The following is a 19,990-nucleotide window of genomic DNA, read 5'->3' on the forward strand; positions in this document are numbered from 1 at the left end:
CTTAGTATGCACAATGCTCATTATCACACTCGTTGCACATTACACATGTACATCTCACTTATTCAACATCCGCAACACAGACACGGACAAACAAACTAACAGACAGACAAACTAATAGACACTGTGTTCAGTAAGTCATTGTACACCATAGAGAGGTCTGGCTTACCAATATTAAGACCAACAGATACAGAAAAGACAATACTGTACACAAATTCACACATAGACAATAAATCAATTTGAGAGCACACAGCTATTGTGTATTTTGATATTTTCATTTCACTTGGTCATCTTATTTTCGAGATTTTAACATCTCTACATGATAGATACACAATGTGCAACATGTAAATGTCACATCTTGGAACCCTGTAACATTCTATCGATCATGCACAGTATTTATCTCAATTCACCACATAATAAAGTTGATTTTTTTCCCCAATATCTTTCTCTGAGAACATAATTTTCCTTTATATAATCTATTCTAATCAAAAAACATTCTAATCGCATGTTTTTATGTTTATGTTCTATCCCAAAGGTTTTTGCCTCGAAATTCACAGAACTCTGACTTCTTGTTTCTTTCAGCTTTGGGCAGCTTCAAAGTTGCATGGTGGTACACACTCCTGGTATGTACAATATGTAGCATTCATACCATACAATAGTCTTAGCCCCTTATCAGATATCACTCAGACTTTCCTATGATTTTGTGAGGAAAATGAAAAAGAGAATGTGTCTCTGTGTTTACTTAAGCATTATACCAAATCACCCATAGAATCCTGGGATGGGGGAATATTGCACAACATTTTAATATTCAAACTTTGTGATTGACTTAACATTAGATAATTTCAATATACATGTACAGTCAACCTTGCTCAAGTCAACCTAACAAAAGTCAAATAATGGCATAAATCCAAGGTCTTTTCAAGTCCTCTTTTCTTTATAGTCTATTGATCTTAATCCCTCATGAGCCGAATTTTCTCTAAGTCAAAGCTATTTCTTCAGTCCAAATAGATTCGACTTAGGCGAGGTTGACTGTATAAATGAAATGTAACCATGAAACAAACATGAGTTCCTCATCATATATCTGTGATCACATGATCATTGTTTGATCATAGGTCCTAACATATCATTCACCTTTGTAGCACATCAAATGTGTTGGTCCTTTTTTTGAATATTTTCTACATATTTACATTCAGGTTAATCTACATACCATGGTAATTGATTTCTCCAGTGCCATTACGAGCATAATCCCAAGGATAAAAAAATGTAAATCAAGTTGAAGTTAATATAAAGTGGCTTTAGCCAACAGTTCCCTTCCATCACCCCTCCTCCCCCCTCCCCCGCCAAAAAAACAAAAACAAAACCAAACCAAACCAAACACCAACACCAACACCAACACACTCACACACACAAAAAGACAAAACAAAAAATAACTTGTCTGGAGTAACTGAAAATTAAAGCGCTAAAATGATGAAGAAAACAGGTAGAACAAAAAAAAAAAAATGTTCACAGCACATCATGACCTTCAGATATTTCTCACCGTCACCTCAAGCTTACCAAAAGACACCCTGGACAAGAAACAGAAGTATGTCAGTTATCTACAATGTTGATTTGTTCACTCTTCATCATTATGTTGAGGCATTTGCTTGTTTGTTTGTTTGTTTGAGTTTTTTGTGTGTGTGAATAAGTGTCTGTCTCTTTCTGCATGCTCGTTATGCTGGAAAGTGACAAGAGAGAATCTACACATTCTTGTTCTTGTCATACCACGCATCAGTTAAAAGATATATAGCTTGGAAATTTAAGTGACGGCACAAGGTCTCCAGTATTATTGACTGACAGATTGATTTTAATATATATGCTTTTTGTGACCGCAAAGAGAGCAATGAATGCTCATAAGAAGCCAACCAACCAACCAATGGACCGAGGACTTTCAGTTCCCTCTGAAGGACTAGGTAATAAAGACAAAGTGCCCGGCCTAGAGGCACGAGAGCTGTGGCTGCTGGACTCAAACCAGCATGGCAGCAGTGTCTAACGAGATGTGGGCTGAAGTGCCCTCCAGAATATAATGTTACCATGGTACACTGAGAGTAATTACACACTAACTGTCAAAAGTGCAAAACCAAGCATCAAAGCTGCCTGAATACAATCCCTCTGCAGAGAAAGAGTTGCCAATCTTGCTCCAATAGTAAGACAAAATTATGATGAATATTTCTGTCCTCTCCCTTGTGCTTAAAAAAAAAAAGTGCATAGAGTTGCAGTTGCTGCATGGTGGTTCAAATTTTGCAGACACACATTACTATATAGGGTGCCTATAAAGCTGGTATTTTCACTGGAGGGTTTAATATTCGTGAATTTTGAGAATCACTGTTGGACTGCATATTCAACACACAAAAATGTTGCCATGAGCTTGGTTAATAGTGCACTTTACGCCCGGGAGTTTATGATACCATCTGTGTCAATTTGCAAATCAACATCTCGCAAAAACGTCCGCGATCTCCTCATTTGAGAAAATAAAAGCTTTTACAGTACCTCAAATTCACCCTTACAATGTGCACTCGACACAAATTTCAAAACTTGATTTCTTGCAGCCTTGTGTTACTTTCAAAGGAACTAACTCCATTTCCAACATGAATGAATGCATGTTTTAGTCTCTCAACCCGTTGAGGACGAGTCCCGAGTATACTCGGTCCGGAGTCTATGGGAAATGTGTGTTGTAGCAAAATCTGTCCGTCTTCAACGGGTTAAGATGCCTTTGTGAGTAATTCATCCGTCAATAAATCAATCCCGCCAAAAATGGGGCTCGTACAGAAATGACCAAATGCAATGAAAATGAAAATATAAATATATTAAGTATTGAGCGACAGCAGAAATACCGGTAACCCACATAGAATTGGATAATTTTTACAAGCCTTACAGCTTAAGATTCTTCTGTTTCCTCAAGAGCTTCAATGCACTGGAATCCACAAAGCAAGCTCTTCATTCTAATTACATTACACAGTATCGGAATTGAGATGTTTTTCTCTAGCGTATTGTTGCATTCTTGAGGGTCGGTGCTCTGACAAAGCCCAGCTTGGTCTGGAACGGCTTGTCTTGCCACACCGCTGTGCCATCATCCGAAGTCTTGAGGTCAACCTGTGTATTTTTCACCAGGGGAAAGAAGAAACCAGCAGAGAAAGATTAAACATTGAAGAATGGAGACAAAGTGATTTTGCAGTGTGATGCATCTCGAGACAGCATGAGTAAAATGGAGGAATATGATACACAAAATAAAAACATAATCATAAACCTTGCTGTATAACCTCAAGAGAAGTTTTGATGTGTCTCTAGTTGGAAAGAAAAAGTAATGAACAATGGCACTTGTTATTGCATACTTCTGCAAAAAGCACACTGTCATAAAGATGGTTTGCTACGATGTAAATTGTTTGTCCATATCATTTAATACCAGTTCTGAAGTACACTTTTATTTTCAGAGCTTAATTAATTTCGAAATTCAAAAATTTGCGCTATTGGCTCAAAGGAAATCACTGGAACATTGATGGAAATGCTCTTCATTACCAAACTAGATATATCGCTACGGCTACTGATATGCCTCCGCCATAATGCATGGTTCTCCTAATACACGTACAGGTCTATAGTACAATGTCTTGACAATGTGTGATGACAGTTTCACACAATTGGCAAAATATTAAAATGACAGGTTTGACACAAATGTGCTGAATGTTCACTTTCCTAGAACTAGGTTCAATTGGATGAATGATTAAAATGTCAGAGTGCAGGTATTTGGGGAACTGATGATTTTTACTTGACTTTTGACCCTTTTATAAGTCTATGCATTGAGTAATTTTGAAGGTATTGAGAAAAAGTATAATTTCAGTATCAAATGGGAAAATAGCATTATCTAAACCTGGCCTTTGACCTTTGACCTCACAGTTCCAAAGAGAATCACTGTTAGGTTGAACATGCATAAATATGTAAGTTTCATGATGATACCTAGAGTTACTTTCAAGATATGGAGGAAAAAGTGCAATTTAGCACTTCCACTTGACCTTTTACCTTTTGACCTTTGACCTTTTGGCAAGAAACTTCCCCCAAAATATATATTGGGTAATACATGCCATACATCAAGTTAAAAAAAAAAACCTTCAGGCATATAGCATTTTAAGGAAAGTAGTGATATTTTGAGGAGTTGACCTTGACCTTTGACCCCCTGACCTTTGACCCATGACCCCCAACTTCCCTAGATAATCACTGCCCATCGGTACAAGCATATATACTAGGTTCCATGAAGATACCTTGAACCATTTGTAAGATATGGAGAAAAACATGAAATTTCAATTTTTTTTTTCACAAAATAACCTGTGACCTTTGACCTTTGACCCTGTGACCCTAAAATCCACACAAAGTATTATCCCCTAAGGATATACCCTCATACCAAGTTTGATGTAAAACCACCACATGGTTCTTGAGATATCGACAAAAACAAAACGGGACGGACGGACGTACGGACGGACGGACGGACGGACGGACGGACGGACGGACGACCCGAAAACATAATGCCTCCGGCCACTTCGTTGCGGAGGCATAAAAAAGTCAGTAATCTCTCACCTGGATTTTCTCAAAGATTTTCTTCTTGGGTTTCAGTTCCTCATCCGGTGTGTTTGTCTCGTACCCCTCAAAGAAAACTCGCTCCCCGGGAGCGCTGCCCTCTGGAGGGCAAAGTGGTTCAATCTGCCTTGGCTCTTCTCTGCATTTGAAAGATGTAAGCGAGTAAGGAGAGATAAAACAGATTATCTTCCCCCAAAGGATTTTGAGCTCAATGTTGGAAAAGGCTAGAGAATTTTCAAATTACAACAGTTCTACAAAATTGTGCACAGCATTGGGCACTACTTCAGATAACTAATTACTGTCGGAGTAACAAAACCTCATATCTAAAAAAATGTAAAATGTTCAGGAGAGCAAAAAAAAAAACAAGCTATCAAAAGAACTTTAACAAATGGAATATCCTTTCCTTTGACATGCTGTTGTGGCTTCATTTTGGGGGTAAGAAAAGTAGGATTTGCACAGGATATCGCTTAAATAATTATCTGACATTTAATCTAAAGAGTGATTTTCGCCAAAATTTGAAATACATGGTCTTGTCACCTTACCAACATAATGCACCTTTGCATGACAAAACAATCCTACATCCAACAATCCCCTCATTCATAATGACTAATGTACTCTCTGATTTTTCTGTCTGACATGTTTTTTAACAAAAGCAACATATCAGGATGAAATTTCCTTTTCAATGTAACAGAGCCAAACTTCTGGCATCAAACCTACCTGCACGCGCACATAAGCATGGCCTGCGACTCCACACCCCTCATCTTCTGGGGCTTGAGGTTGCATAACATCACTACCGTGCGATCGACCAGGCTCTCCAAGGGGACGACGCCCGCCAGGCCGCTGACCACCGTCCTCGGGTTCTCCTCCCCAACATCAATCTGCTCTATGTAGAGAGAATCTGCATCTGGGTGCTATCAAACAACAAGGAAATACTGTCACAGCTTTCTGTCTACACCGAACATATCGCCATCCCTGACATTTGGCAAAGTTTTGTTGGTTGGTACATGTAATGTACATGTCTACTTGTTAGTTTTTCACTGTTCTGGGTGATTTGGAACCTTCACAACAGCCGAGATCACACTGGCAAAACTTGAAGATGTTCAACTTTGAGAACACTTCACAAAGTTTGCTTGTCCATTCAAATTGGCAGCCAAACTTCTTGAAGTTTCAGTTCTTGATAAATTCTCAAAATTTGGGTCACTTGTGCGCATGTACAACAAAGAAGACAGCACACGCCGTCTGATGGTTTTGGAGGCACTGCAGATGAGAAGTGGACTGGTCACATGACAAACTTTGCAAAGTTTCAGCTGCGTGCACTCAGACTGCACTAACTTCCAGAAGATTTGCAGGGGGTTCCAGAAATTTCCCAAGTTTTAGTGGGAAGTTTCTCAAAAGTTTTTGAGAAGTTTGCATTCAGACTGGCCAAACTTGGAGGACTACTACAGTTTTGCCCAGTATGACCGTGTCTACAATCTGCTAAATAATGAAAATGATTTTTACAAAGACAATGCGTCATGGCAGAATAATCAACAGACTACTGCCCTAAAGTGTGACAACACAATATATTCATTGTCATAGTGACAAATTTGATTTGAGAATTTTTCAAGATACTTCAATTCCACTCCATAGTTAAAATTACTTTTTATTCATAGAATGACATCAAATGGGAGGGAAGACAAAAGTGGCATGAAAATTTCATAAAACAGTCATGGAATTTCAAAAACTTGTGAGGTTTCACAAACAGTGCTATTCCTAATGTGACCATATGCAAATTAGATCATGCAATAATATTGCCATGACTACAAAATGCAACTGAAATCACTTCTTTTTTTTTGTCAATGATTTGGCAGCTACAACTACACTCCACCTTATCATTTCAGCTTTACACTGATTCAAAGTATAGGATATAACATTTTCTTACTGCATCCATTTCAGAGAGAGCAATTTAGCAAAGACTGTTATGATTTCTTGGTGCAGGGACACATAAAGAAGTTATGGAATGGGGTGAAAAAAAGAAAGAATCTTCACCTTTTCAGCCGAGAGGATCTTGCCGACCCTCAAGTCCAGCCTCGATGGGATGATTTCCTCCTCGGCCTGGCTCGTCGCACCCTTGTTACCCCCCTCTGTGGAAGAGGAACCAAATTGAAGATACCCATCATTACCAACATTAGTCCTCTTTAATCAGATACAAAAATGCGTAGTGTAGTCTGACAAAATTTTAGATTGATATCCCCAGGGCCTTTAGTTTGACTATCAGAGACACATGTGACTGGGTTCCCACATATCCATGATAAAGTTGTAAGGAGTAAGGCCGAAGTAAGTTGGGTAAAGAACAGAGAATTCAAATATTTGCTTTAATAGTAGTAGTAGTAGTAGTAGTAGTAGCAGTAGGATGCATCAGAATTTCTAAGAGAGGAAACAATTCTACTCCAGCCACTCATTACACCATCCAAAATTAACTATTAATGGGGGAAGCAACGTGAGCCAATTGACATGTGAGATCAGACGGCAGTTTACTCAGCAGAAACTTTGCTCAGTCCCGAAAGATGGTTTGGATAAATGCCATATCATCACTTCACACATATCGTCTCAAAAATATCGTCTCAAAAATATCGTCTCTCACTATAAATTAATTTGAAGGCATAACTGACAGGAACAATACCACTGTCTCTCTCTCTCTCTCTCCCTCTCTCTGGTTCTAGGACAATTACCCTCTGGACAATTACCTCAGACACTTCCCCTGACCCTAACCATAATCCTCATCCTGAACCTAATCCTAGCCCTAACCCAAATTCTATCCCAAAACCTCATGCTAACCATAATCTTTACTATAACCTTAAACCAGTATTTAGCTGGGGGGGGGGGGGGGGGGGGGGTAATGGTCCTGATATGCTCCCAGTCCCTATCAATGCATCCACACTTATGCATTATTCCATTCATCTGTCCACCTATTTATTTCACTGTCTATGTCAATCTATACCTATTTGGCAGTATTCATCCAAAAATGCAAATAAAGGTTTCAGGACTTACAGCAATTGGAATCCAGTACCTGTAATTGGGATCCTGGCTCCCAACCCCCCCCCCCCCCCCACCCCACCCCACTTCTTTTCTCTCTACTGGATCCCAACTGCTTAAGAACAGGTTAACAAAGACCAATGAAAATCAAGTATCCTAGAACAGTAGCCAGGAATACAAGTTCTTACTCTTCTTTGGAGGCGGAGGATAGGCCTGTGCCGTCAGCTTCTTCATCTCCGGCGTGTCAAACTTCTTCCTGATGGGGTCCATGAGTTTGTTGAGTTCTCTGGTCACTGCCACCTTCAGGTCACCGGGATGGACATCCTGTAAGAGTAAGCAACCAAAGGGACACTCCAAAAATAATCAGCATACCAAAGATTTAATAAATTATTTATATTTTTTCCCTAATCACTTTTTTTTTCAAAATCTTTGTGTACATTTAATTCATTCTTTTTTATCATAAGAATGAAAGCATATCAACGTCAAAATTTTATCAATACCACAAATACATCTTCACAGGAAACACTTGAGGAGAACACACTCATGCCTACGTAAAATTCAAGTGAAAGTTATTAATGAAGGAAAAGTTATTAATTACTTAAAGTAAAATAGATATCATCCAAGTTGTAATACACCCAAACACAAGGAGACGTATTTGCTCACAATCTCAAGATGCCAACACTTTCTAAAAATGCTTGTCTGCCAAAGGTAATCAGAGACAAATCTGCTCTCCAGTGATGATCTTCCAAACTTGGTATGCTAGACTACAGACTGCACAAATGGCATAAATAGAATTATGTCAAAACTGAATATGATCTTTTGCTTTAAAACACAAAGATAATACAATTCATGGTAGTATTCATATCCTTGAGCTATTAATCTAACTTATCAGTGTAATGCGAAAGAAAAAGAGTGATGTTAGCACGGTGTCAAATTTCACGACCACTTCCACTTACTCCTTTGGCAAAAGCCTCTTCCAGACCCTCGTAAGTCGAAAAGCTAACATTTCCTCCATGTTCTTCGCTTCTCTCGACGACAAAGTCTGCATAAAAACGACGGATCAGAAACAAAATGATGAGGACGAACATTCATATTTTAGTTTAAAAATGATAGTTACTTTCACATGGTCAAGCACAAGATAGTGATGTTTATGTCCTTATAGTACAATATTGACTACCTACAGATTTTACATTGCAATTGGAAATGTTTACATGTCAACTGAAGATGGCTGACAAAGTCACTTCATAATTATGATTGGCTAATGAGCTAAAGTCAAAGGAATTCATTCATTGTGCCATGTCACCTACCCTGCAAATGAAAATGCTAAAACTACTGCACATAACATAACCATATATTTGACCACATAAATGATGACACAAGTTAGTAATTTCAGTTATTTTTAAATGAGAATCATTAAACGTACAGAGTTTCTCCAAGAAAAATACATGTATGGACCTTGGACTTATATAAAATCATCACACCACTATATAACAAAGTCATACCTGTCTTGATGTTTGGCAAGAGCACAAATTTAACAAAGGACAGCACTCCGTTGTTTTCGATGTTGCCCGGCTCACAGAACGCCTTCTTGATTTTCCTCTTCACAGCTGCAGCATCATCAAGAAGATCAATTTTGGAATCCTTGCAAGGAACAACGAGAGGGACAAGGGACAAATGACAGTTACATGTAGCTCGTTGTGACTTTGGAAATGATCATGATTGATGGTACCTTAAAAATCCAAACCTAGAATACGGTCATGAATTCTATTGAAATGGAATAAAAAAATATAAGCTTGGGGGGGGGGGGTCTCTAGAGAAAATTAAAGTACGAACAATCACACTGATTTCATAACAAGGTATTGAAATTCAGATATTTTTGCAAAAGAGGAGATCACAGACATTTTCGCAAGATGTTCTTTTCGCGTATGGAGACTGATGCTTTCGTAAGTGCACTATTACTCCAGTGCATGGCGACATTTTTGCATGTTGTTAAATTCGCGGGTCAACCGCAATTTCAAAATTGCTAAAATCAAACCCTTGCAAAAATAACAGCTTATACAGGCACAACAGTTGACCACTCAAAGCTCACAAAGCTATGAGCAAAGAAATAAAATTGAGAAAATGAAATAATACCTGAAATCTTGTCAATACATGATGCATCATATGCCGCTGATGCACTATATACGCCATATATTTAGCGACACTAATTTTTTGCAAATTGGGACACGATTTCGCAAGAGGTTAAATTCGCGATCGTGGATTACAGTACTGAACGCGAAACGTATGCGCGCATGTTACATTCATGTTGGGATCAGAGTAAATATTTCTGCATGTCTTTAAATTCGCGAATAGCACCCGACTCTTGAAATTCACAAAAATAAAACCTCACGAAATATTCGGTGAATACAGTACTCCCCTTTTCAACCTGAACATGAGGGAGGACAATGCTTGACAATGTTTAATAGAATATGTTACTTGGCAGAACGAATGATACAGACATATGTGAATTTTTTCAATTAAAATCAACTCGAAATAAATCTCAAAGTTTCAAATGTTTCTTTTAATCAGTGATATTTGCAGTAACCACATATTCCCTGTATAAACTTTGTTTTGTTGCTGTTACAATAACCCATCAATTATTACTTCAGGCCCAGGACAAGGATTTGTGGGTGCTGAATTATTGGATGCAAAATCATTGGTCACATCAAGATTTGCATGACATTTTGCAATTGGTTGCAACCAACATTCAATACCATCTGATGAAACGTGAGATTTTACAACACCGCAACTTGCTCATCTTAAAATACATTGTATGTCCGGTTTTGATTATGCCTCTACCAGTTAGTTCATCTTAGATTACTCTTTCTACCAGAGACAATATCAATATCAATACCGAGTGGCACTATGCTAAAATGAGGATTAGGCTTCCAGCTGGAATGCCAAACTCGTAAACAGCATTGCAGCATTTTGAGGGTTAAAAAGTGTGGGGGGGGGGGGGGGGACACACAGTATATCTACCTTTCCTACAATAAATGTGTGAAGTAATACAATTTGGAAAGTTCAGTATTTTCAATGAACCCTGCATTACTTTTGAACAGCACAAAATACCGGTACTGGAAAAAAAAAAAAAAGGAGAAGTAATAGATAGTTAGGCATCTTGGTTCCAGTACAAAAACAAATAGACAAACAAACGAACCCGTGTCACACATCAGATTAAAGACTCACCTCTTCGGAAGAGCTCATCTTTGTGCCAGTCAAACCGGGAACTGTAAAGTGATCACATTCGCAATCAGAGTGAAAACTGTGTACCAACCACAATTACATCAATATACCTATTAAGTCTTTGTGTTAAACCGACATGCAATCCCAGTGGCTATGGCAGCCACATTTACTTAAAAGCAGTGGAATGTGACACTGGCCATTTTTTTTTTCCCTTTGAATTCAAGATTTTGGCCTTCTTTCTTTACTGCATATAGTCTTCTCTCCTTGTATTGTAGATGTAGCAGCGTGTCGTTCACCCCGTTTTACTACTGCCTCCTAGATTTATCTAGAGCAATGTGGCTGCCATTGCAATTTTTTTTTTTTTTGGCATTGCAACTGAGTAATAAACTGGACTTCATTGACAATGACGTAATTAAGCACTGATTATTCAGTGTTTAAGTAGTAGCCCAGATGAAAAATCATGGGCATATATACTCAGGTTGGATTAGAACCAACGATCTCCTCACTGCTACTATCAATGCCTGCTCTCATCTGATACACATACACACATTAAGTGATGGTACAGTATTAGTGGAGATGAGAATTGGGCTTTTAACTTTTTGCGAGATACCAAGAAAATACTTATGACATAGAACAGAGCATACCATTTTAAGAGGAATTCAAAGTTTATTTGATGAAAATCGGGCTTGGAATGACTGAAACATCCAAAAACAAAGTAAAACAAAGCAATCGCAATAAAGTGTGGGTCGCTCTTTTTTGGATATCTCAGCCATTTCAAAACCAATTTTCATCAAATAAATGTTGAATTCCTCATAGAATTACATGCTCTTTCATATTTCATAAGAGGCTTCTCATTATCTCACCAAAAAATGTTAGAAACCTGAAATTAGGTCTCAACCAAAACTATATGATCCCTCTAAAAAAAAAAAATTAAAAAAAAATGTGAGCAAACACACACAAACAAACAAACACACCACACACACCCAAATCTACATTAAATTCTTCCTGCTGGTATTCTGAAAACTAACTTGAAGCTTCATGTATTTGAGCTAAAGATACTACAAGGATCTGATGAGTGAACGAGATGACACAACTAACACCACCAACACCAACTGAAAGATGAAGGGAATATTTTCTCACCCATTGGGTTCATGAGGTGTATCCTCTTGGCATAGCCAAGTTGTGGAAGATACTGTATTAGAGAAGAGTTAGGTGTGTTTTTGTTGTATTGTATATGAGGTACAAGTATTCTTAATCACACAACAAATATTAAACACAGACAACTCAGCCTTTGTTTGGCACAGGTCTTTGTTTGTTTGTTTTGGTCATTGTAGGATTCTGGGAAACGTAAGACAGACAAAAGAAGAGAGAAGAATAAACTTCACTCTTGTTCTGTGACATTTGCATGCAGGGACAGAGTGCGTTCTGTTTCTGCACAATTTATCATTCCAAAGCACAGCTGATATTGTACATATTGTGAACAAAGGTAACAATAAAGCTAAAGTGCTCTGATGGTCCTCAAAATTTCACAGCCACTGTGACATGGGTCAAAGGATACCAAATCTTTGATGACTACCATCATGACATGGACATATATCACAAAACACAAATCTTATAATTCTGTAGCATAATAGGAGTTCAGATGCCTTTAGCAACAATCGTTACAAGGACCTCCACAAGTGTTAACAATAGAGTACTTTAGTAATAGAGACTTTGCAATGATTTCATTAAGGCTTTCCATGCCATAGAGTCTTTTCAGTTTACATTTAAATACATGAAAATCTACAAAGGCAAGCACATTCAAACCTTTTCTGAAAAAGGGCAGTTTAAGCATTTCAATGAAGAATGTTGACGCTTACAGTGAGAAAGTGTCATATGTATGAGGATGGTGAGTTAGCACTCTGTGAAATAAAGATAATTTGATCTGATTCCTGTATAGCTTAACCTGTTGAGGACGAGTCCCGAGTATACTCGGGCAGGTGTCTGTGAGAAATGCGTGTTGTAGCAAAATCAAACCGTCCTCAACCGGTTATTTTTTTACATGTAAAATTCACGATTAGCATAGAATCGTAAAATCTTCACCTTTTCGGCAAAAGTGAAGATCTTCCTCTGGTCAACTCCGCCAAACTGGCAGTCGACCTTGAGGTACTCCTCGTCCAGTGCTTGCAGACCAGGGTAAAGCAGACCGCTCAGGAGAGGATGGTCAACCTGCTTGACCACTTCAGCTCCGGCCTTCTTGGCATCGTGCTCGGTGACCACAGAGGAGAGGCGGTAGACGTCGAGAGTATACTCCCTGTGAGTGGGAATTGCATGTATAGCACCCTTGTGCGTTACTGACAGTGCAAATTATTTGCAGCATGGGAATTTTTTGTGTGAATTTTGTGCTCTGCTGAACTGCCAAAGGACAAATATACGACCACACAGGTTATTGGTGGAAGACATCAAAATGTAGAAAGACATACTCTCATCAGTCAAAGTTATTATCATGTATTAAAAGAAAGACTTTAAATTTTCCTGCTGAAAAAAAAGCATCATACGAGTACTGCAAGTCATGTGTCTGATCAGAAAGCGTTTTTCTCATTCAGAACTTTGCTCAGCCCCGAAAGATGGTTTGGATGAATGCCATTTCATCACTTCAAACACGTGGCTTCTCACAGCTCTCTAACCACTAAGCATTATTGCATTACTGTACAAGTTGTTATTTTCTCGTACAGATATTTTCACAACTGAAGTTTTGGCGAGACATAGTTTTCGTGATTTGACACCAAGGCAATTATAATTGTACAAAAATACAAATAATATTCAATCTTGTGGTGATATTTTGTCATATTGTCAAATTCTTGGCCCAGCAGTGATTCACAAAATTTGTGAAAATTGAACCCTTGCAAAAATAACAGCATTTACAGTATTATCCCAGTATGAATATCTTAATTTTCACACTAATGGGAAACAAACACCACTTTTAAAAATAGATTTAAAGGGACACTTTGGTCACTACATTTGAAAATGTGCTCCTTGTTTCGTGGCAGCAATGAAACTTGAGTGCATTTTATTGCCCGAGAATGTTACATGTGTTCATTTAATTCTTTGAGTCGTGATATATCCTACATCATTCAGGCCAGTCACATAGTGTATGTTTCTACAGTTGAACCTCTCTTATTCGGCCTCCCTTTATCCGGATCTCTCTATTATACGGACGCAATCTCGCCGTGATTTTTTTTTTTTTTTTTTAAATAATTACGGGAGGAAAGGGGGATTCCCAACTCCTTGAGAACTCCTACACAAACACACATGAATTACATATTACTTCCAACATTAACATACACCTCTATTTTGGGGTCTGGTTACTGAGTGTAACAATGAAAAGGTTGCAGTATACACATTACTACATGTGGTACTACAATGGGCTACATTAGTACATGTGTATGTATATGCATGTACATGTATAAAGCATTGAGTCTCCCGTATCCGGCCAAATCCCTTATCCGGATGAGCCCCGGTCCCTACTTGTCCGGATACGAGAGGTTCAACTGTATTTGGTTTTCAAATTGGAGACATTGTCATATCAATGAAAAATCGTTTGGTTCACAAAACAGAGATTAAAGACTCTGTCAACACAATGTTAAATATCTTTCATAGACCATATTGCAGAGAGAAAGACAAGGAGTTACAGAAAAAAAAAAAAGAGATAGAGCTATAACGATAAACATGTAACCATGCTACAGATATTAACATATCAGCCTATCTGGTGCATCTCCCATTGAGAGAAGCCCTGTGAAGGGTTAATTATATAATGCTAATCAGTATCCAATAAAAAAACAGCAACTGTACACAGTTACTGTACTGCATCAACCCTTTGTTTACTGCCTTTCAAAGAGCACTGTAGACAGAAAAATGCATTGACCCTGCTACAGACCCTGTCAGCCACTGACGTTCAAGAGCATCTACTACTCAGGGAATCCTGGTGAAGCAATCCCTACTGTAACCAAGTGTCCCATCAAAGAGGAGGCAACTGTAAACTGTTCACAGACTGCATCCCACCCCTGCCATCTCACCTGCTCAGCTGGTAGTCGGTGCCGCGCACAAACTTGAGTTTGTCGATTGGCACGGAGATAGACTCCAGCATTGCCTTGATAACTCTCTCGTAGTACTTCGTACGCAGCGCCAGGAGGTCCCACGGGGCCTTCATGTTGTCGAGGTAACCGTGGAGATCTGCCAGCAAAACGGTGACCTGTCACGAAGGAAGAAAAGAAAAGCTTGCATATACAGTTAAACTCGCCTAAGTCGACATCGCATATGTCGAATAATCGCGCAAGTCGATGATTTTAAAAAGTCCCGATTTTTCCCCATTGACTTACGTGTATTAATTCACTCACAAGTCGAATTTTGTAAGTCGAATACTCGCCTAAGTCGATGAAATTCCAAGAACACTTTCACGAAAAAACCATAAAATTCACTGTGCTTAAGTCGAATAAGATTTTATTGTGCAATAAATCACTATCAAAATCACGAGACGTCAGTTTTTGTTTACATAAGACCTAGCCCGACCAGACAGGTGACAAAAAATGATCTAAAGTATCAAAATCCAAAGCGATCGCATGCGATTGTTGAACTCTCTTCGTGTTTGGAGGTCCGCTGGTACACATGTACTAACAGCCCCGTCGCGCTACGTACGTACCTGTAGCGACTGGGCTGTGTATAGTTGTGCGTACAGCGACTGGGCTGTGTATAGTCTGTGTATGTTTGCAGTCTGCGCTGTGCAGTGGATGGATGAAGCTGCCGAGTTTTCAAAGCGGAAAGTCGGGGGAAAGTTACGGGCACGGGTAAATCAGAATTACAACTCTACACGCATTTCAAGCCACGGTATGGTAAACTGGAATCAATCACTGCTCAAATATCGTTCATATATTCACTTCCCCAAAGTTTAACAAGGGTGTAAAGTAATCGGACCTGTGCCAATACTAATGCACTGTCCACGCAAAGTTAGCCGCGGCCCTGCCGGGCAACCCGTGCTGCGGCACACCTGTCCAGCTCTAGCTCCAGAGTAGACAACATACATGTACATTTATACATAATGTACGTGTGGTGTAACTGTTGTTAAGTCGATATTTTTCGACTTACGCACAAGTCGAAAATCGCCTAAGTCGATATGTTTTGCTCAGTCCCGAGAAGATCGACTTATGCGAGTTTCACTGTACACAACACAGATCTCCCCTTGCTAAAATGAAAGGGAAGCATCACCATCTACTTGATGTGTGTACCATGAAGATTCTGCTACTCTTGTACAAAAAGAGTGCATCGTTTAAGGTACACTATATGCTCATGGAGAAGATAACGCATCCATAACCTTTCTGGTAAAATCCCAAGATTTCTGACGGGGAAGCAATAAAATGTATTCGTAGATGCACATGAGGACAAACAGCATTTTTCTCAGCAGGATTTTGATAAACCCACTGATGATACATGGGAATGGACCATATCCTTATCACACAAGACTTCTGGTATCCAGGAGTAAAGCTAGGCCTAGACTTCACACTGTAATTTTATTCCATAAAGATTCTGCTAGTTTACTCTTGTACAAATGTGGTGAAGAGAGAGCACCGTTTGAAGTATGCTCATGGAAAAGATAGGAACACAACATAGTATTATCAATAACTTTCTGGTATGCTAAAAATCCCAAGACTTTTAACGGGGAAGCACCAGAAGTGTATTGACAGATGGAGATGAGAGGAAACAGCATTCTTCTCAGCATGATTTTGATAAACTCCACTGTAAATAGATGGGAATGGACCATATCACTATCTCACAAGACTTCTGGTATCCAGGAATAAAGCTAGGCCTAGACTCCACACTGTAATTTAATTTCTTTACAATCAACGCTATCAAGACCACCAGTATAAAAATGCCACAGAGGTCAAGTTGCAAGTACTATGCATTTTCTATGGTAGAAATCATTAACAGTGAATATACATGTAAACACTACTTGTCTACAGATACATTATAATAAAATTATATATAATGCTATCAGATTCTGTGTTCACACTAGTCACAAAGATTTTGCGGGAGAAAGCCCCTCACTGGGGAAATTTCCCCTAGTCCCTGCCTGACAATTTTGGCACGTTTGGGTGTCTAATCAAGAAGAGGAGAATAATACCTTGAGCAATTAATATCACATCCACACATATGAACAATACGAAGAGTAAGAGTTGGTAGCTTGTTCAGATGTAGGATGATTATCTCACCTTGCAATGTGTGGAGAGAGGGGGATAAATGTCAATGCTCAGCTGTACCTCCACTGTCTGCTGCATGACAAGTGAGAATCTCAAGATTAAAACCTCATCTTGTTTAAAGATAACACTCCCAAACCATAGCTATTCTTACCTGGCAGCCCGCTTTCAGGAAGTCAGCGATTTTGCTCATGGGAACGAAGTAGGCGACATGAGGCTTGCCTGTCGTAGCAGTGCCCCAGTAGACTGAGATGTCCTTGCCTTCTTTCACCAGCTGCTCTAGTTTGTCGCGGCCAAGTGTCTCCTGCACAGACCAAGAATGGAAGAATGCAAGAGTAAGCAAGTGTGTATGTGTGCATTTCTGTGTGTGCTGGCTTGCATGAAGACACGATACAATGAATTTCATATATTTTTAAAACAGCTGTATGCTTTAACCCATTGGGGACGGGCTGATTTTGCTACAACACACATTTTTCATAGACCCCTGCCCGAGTATATTAGGGACTTGTCCTCAACGGGTTAAAAAAACAACAACAACAAATCTTGCTTGGGTGTAATATGTATACAAATCCATTATCGGGTGTTCCTTGTACAACACAATGTGCAACACATGTAAAACTATCAGTTTCCAGTTTTTCTCAGGTTTGTGATTTCTGAAAGTTTGCGGACATACATGTGTAGCTTCATTAGCTGGGAATATAGCGGGCAAAACAAAATTGATGGCAACAGTTGATTTTTTTTTTCCATTTACAAATTGTAGGCTCTGAGCGGTAAGCCATACACTACACAAGGCAGGAAAATAAATATCACACTACAAATGCATGGTATATCGTGAAGATGACAGCTCATATTACTGCATATTATATCAATGCATGCTAATTTGCAGTGAATTTGAGGCAAACTCGACTGCCCATTTCTCCTATTAACAGGTGTACAAAGAATAACTCTTGCAAGCATGCCATTCATCTTGGTTCCATGACATTTGCTCACTATGCAACAATTGCTCCCATGAAATATCTTCACACTAAGCGAAACATAGATTCTACCTCCAACATAACCCTAACCTTAACCTCAATCTTAATCCTCACATCAAACGAAACCTACAGTAGAACCCTAACACAACCCTTACCCTAACCATAAGTCCTTGGAGAAACTAAGACCGGAGCAATTGTCGCAGGAGCAAATGTCATAATATCATCGTTCATCTCACCTGCAGATTCCTCGTGATGAGTTCCAACCTTTCTTCAGGAGATGCCATCTCTCTTTAGTTGTTCCTCTCTCTCTTTATCTGACTCTTTGAGCTCAGCTTTGACCTGTTTATTACATACAGAAATGAGAAGAAAAACGTTAGAGATGGGCAAGTTAGAGAAGTTGTAAAGAGAAGTTAGAAATTGGTAAAGGACACATATGACCGGGTCAATTCTAGACCGACATTCTGGTCAGCAACCTGCATCCCAATTAAAGCCTGGTGGTGTGGGGAGAACATCCAATCGGAAAGCTCGCCAGTTTCTGATATGTAGAGATTGCTGTAATAACTCATGCTTTGTGGAGTGTTTGTTGTTGTTGTTGTTTTTGTTTTGTTTTGTTTTTTCACTGATCTACCCTATGTAAGTACACACATAACCAAAGAACCTCCACTGGAGTTGAATGCTTTGATGCACACATTTGTTGACAGGCAATTCTATTCTTGCAGGCCTGTGCTACATTTTCAAATGTGGTCAGTTTTGAAATTATTTTGTGCGGGTGCTTAGAATGCAATCGAATGCTTAAATATGATATTGCAAGCAAGCAACCATGGGACTATCTGTAGCTGCATGAAATCTTGTCGATTCAGAATGACTGGAACCCAGGCAATGAGGAATTGAGTGCCTTGCCTATGGATATTGGGCACAGTTGCTGCTGCCACTGGATTCAAATTAGGGATGTCAAATTCGCAAAAACCATGGTCATCTTAAGTACTTAGCCACTGAGCATTAACTAAAAAATTAAAACAAAGAGTGTTTTGAGTATAGAGATCTATTTATTTAGAAGTCAGGGAAATGTCACTAAGAAAAAAAAAATTAACAAGTTTTCAATGAGCTATTGAAGAGAATATTTCTACCCATTTCAGGAAAAGAAAAGTTTCCGAACATAAAATCTACCCCATATTCTTGCACCATCTTCAGCACAGGGTGCCACAGTGCAAATTCATCTTACTTTACTTAATCATGGATTAGTGCTGTATACAGCTAAGTTATACAAGTAGAAGAATCTAATCACTTCAGTTGCATTTTATCTAAGATTTTTCTGAGGCAGAATCATAATCCCAACAAAAATGTGTTTGAGGCATTTTGGGGTGATAATTAACTATGAATATGATTGTACACGTGCTGGTGCACAGGGACGCCATGTTTCGCACGGTGTCTGGTCAGGCTAGGCGATAATATGCAACTGCATGTTTTCAAACGTGTTTAGAAACACAGATTTGAAACGCTATTCACAGGGTGATTTGAAATGCCTTTGAGACCATGATGATCACCTTTCTGCCAGTAGATAAATGCAATACCAGTAAAATTTACTCGGTAGGATCCTACTGTTTGCAAGTTGTTTCTCTAAGCTGTTGTTAAGGTCAACTTCCAGCATACGGTACATGCCATCATAAACAATCAGTTACAAAAAGCTGACCTCGAGTACTTCACGGGTCGAATGGTGCAAAGCATGCAAGCAGCTCTGCAATCAACACTCGAATCTCCATTCTTACATTATTTCTATGAAGAGTCTGATAAATTTATGCATAATTTTATGCAACCCCCCCCCCCCCGTACGCACGGTACACGTCTGACGTAGCTCCAATACTGCCATCACGCTATCTTTTCTTTCCTTTGATATTTATTTTATTTAGAAGTGATTTAGGACCTACAACAGATTCGCATACTCTGTAGACTGTA

At 39.0% G+C, this 19,990-nt stretch overlaps 1 protein-coding gene across 1 annotated transcript; it reads right to left on the reverse strand.

Annotated features, from left to right (window-relative positions):
• Positions 1-235: 235 nt before the first annotated feature.
• On the reverse strand, positions 236-18,359 carry LOC140243140 (tyrosine--tRNA ligase, cytoplasmic-like). The gene is made up of 13 exons (XM_072322868.1): positions 18,274-18,359; positions 17,218-17,367; positions 14,892-15,067; positions 12,919-13,129; positions 11,977-12,028; positions 10,840-10,880; positions 9,117-9,255; positions 8,571-8,656; positions 7,803-7,938; positions 6,628-6,722; positions 5,317-5,510; positions 4,600-4,738; positions 236-3,126 (listed from the first exon to the last, which is right to left on the reverse strand). Exons 1-13 carry the CDS (start codon positions 18,319-18,321, stop codon positions 3,016-3,018), a joined length of 1,578 nt encoding a protein of 525 aa, XP_072178969.1. The 5' UTR covers positions 18,322-18,359; the 3' UTR covers positions 236-3,015.
• Between the last annotated feature and the right edge of the window lie 1,631 nt (positions 18,360-19,990).

The sequence above is a fragment of the Diadema setosum genome, chromosome 19 (genome assembly GCF_964275005.1).
Source record: "Diadema setosum chromosome 19, eeDiaSeto1, whole genome shotgun sequence".
Taxonomy (NCBI): domain Eukaryota; kingdom Metazoa; phylum Echinodermata; class Echinoidea; order Diadematoida; family Diadematidae; genus Diadema; species Diadema setosum.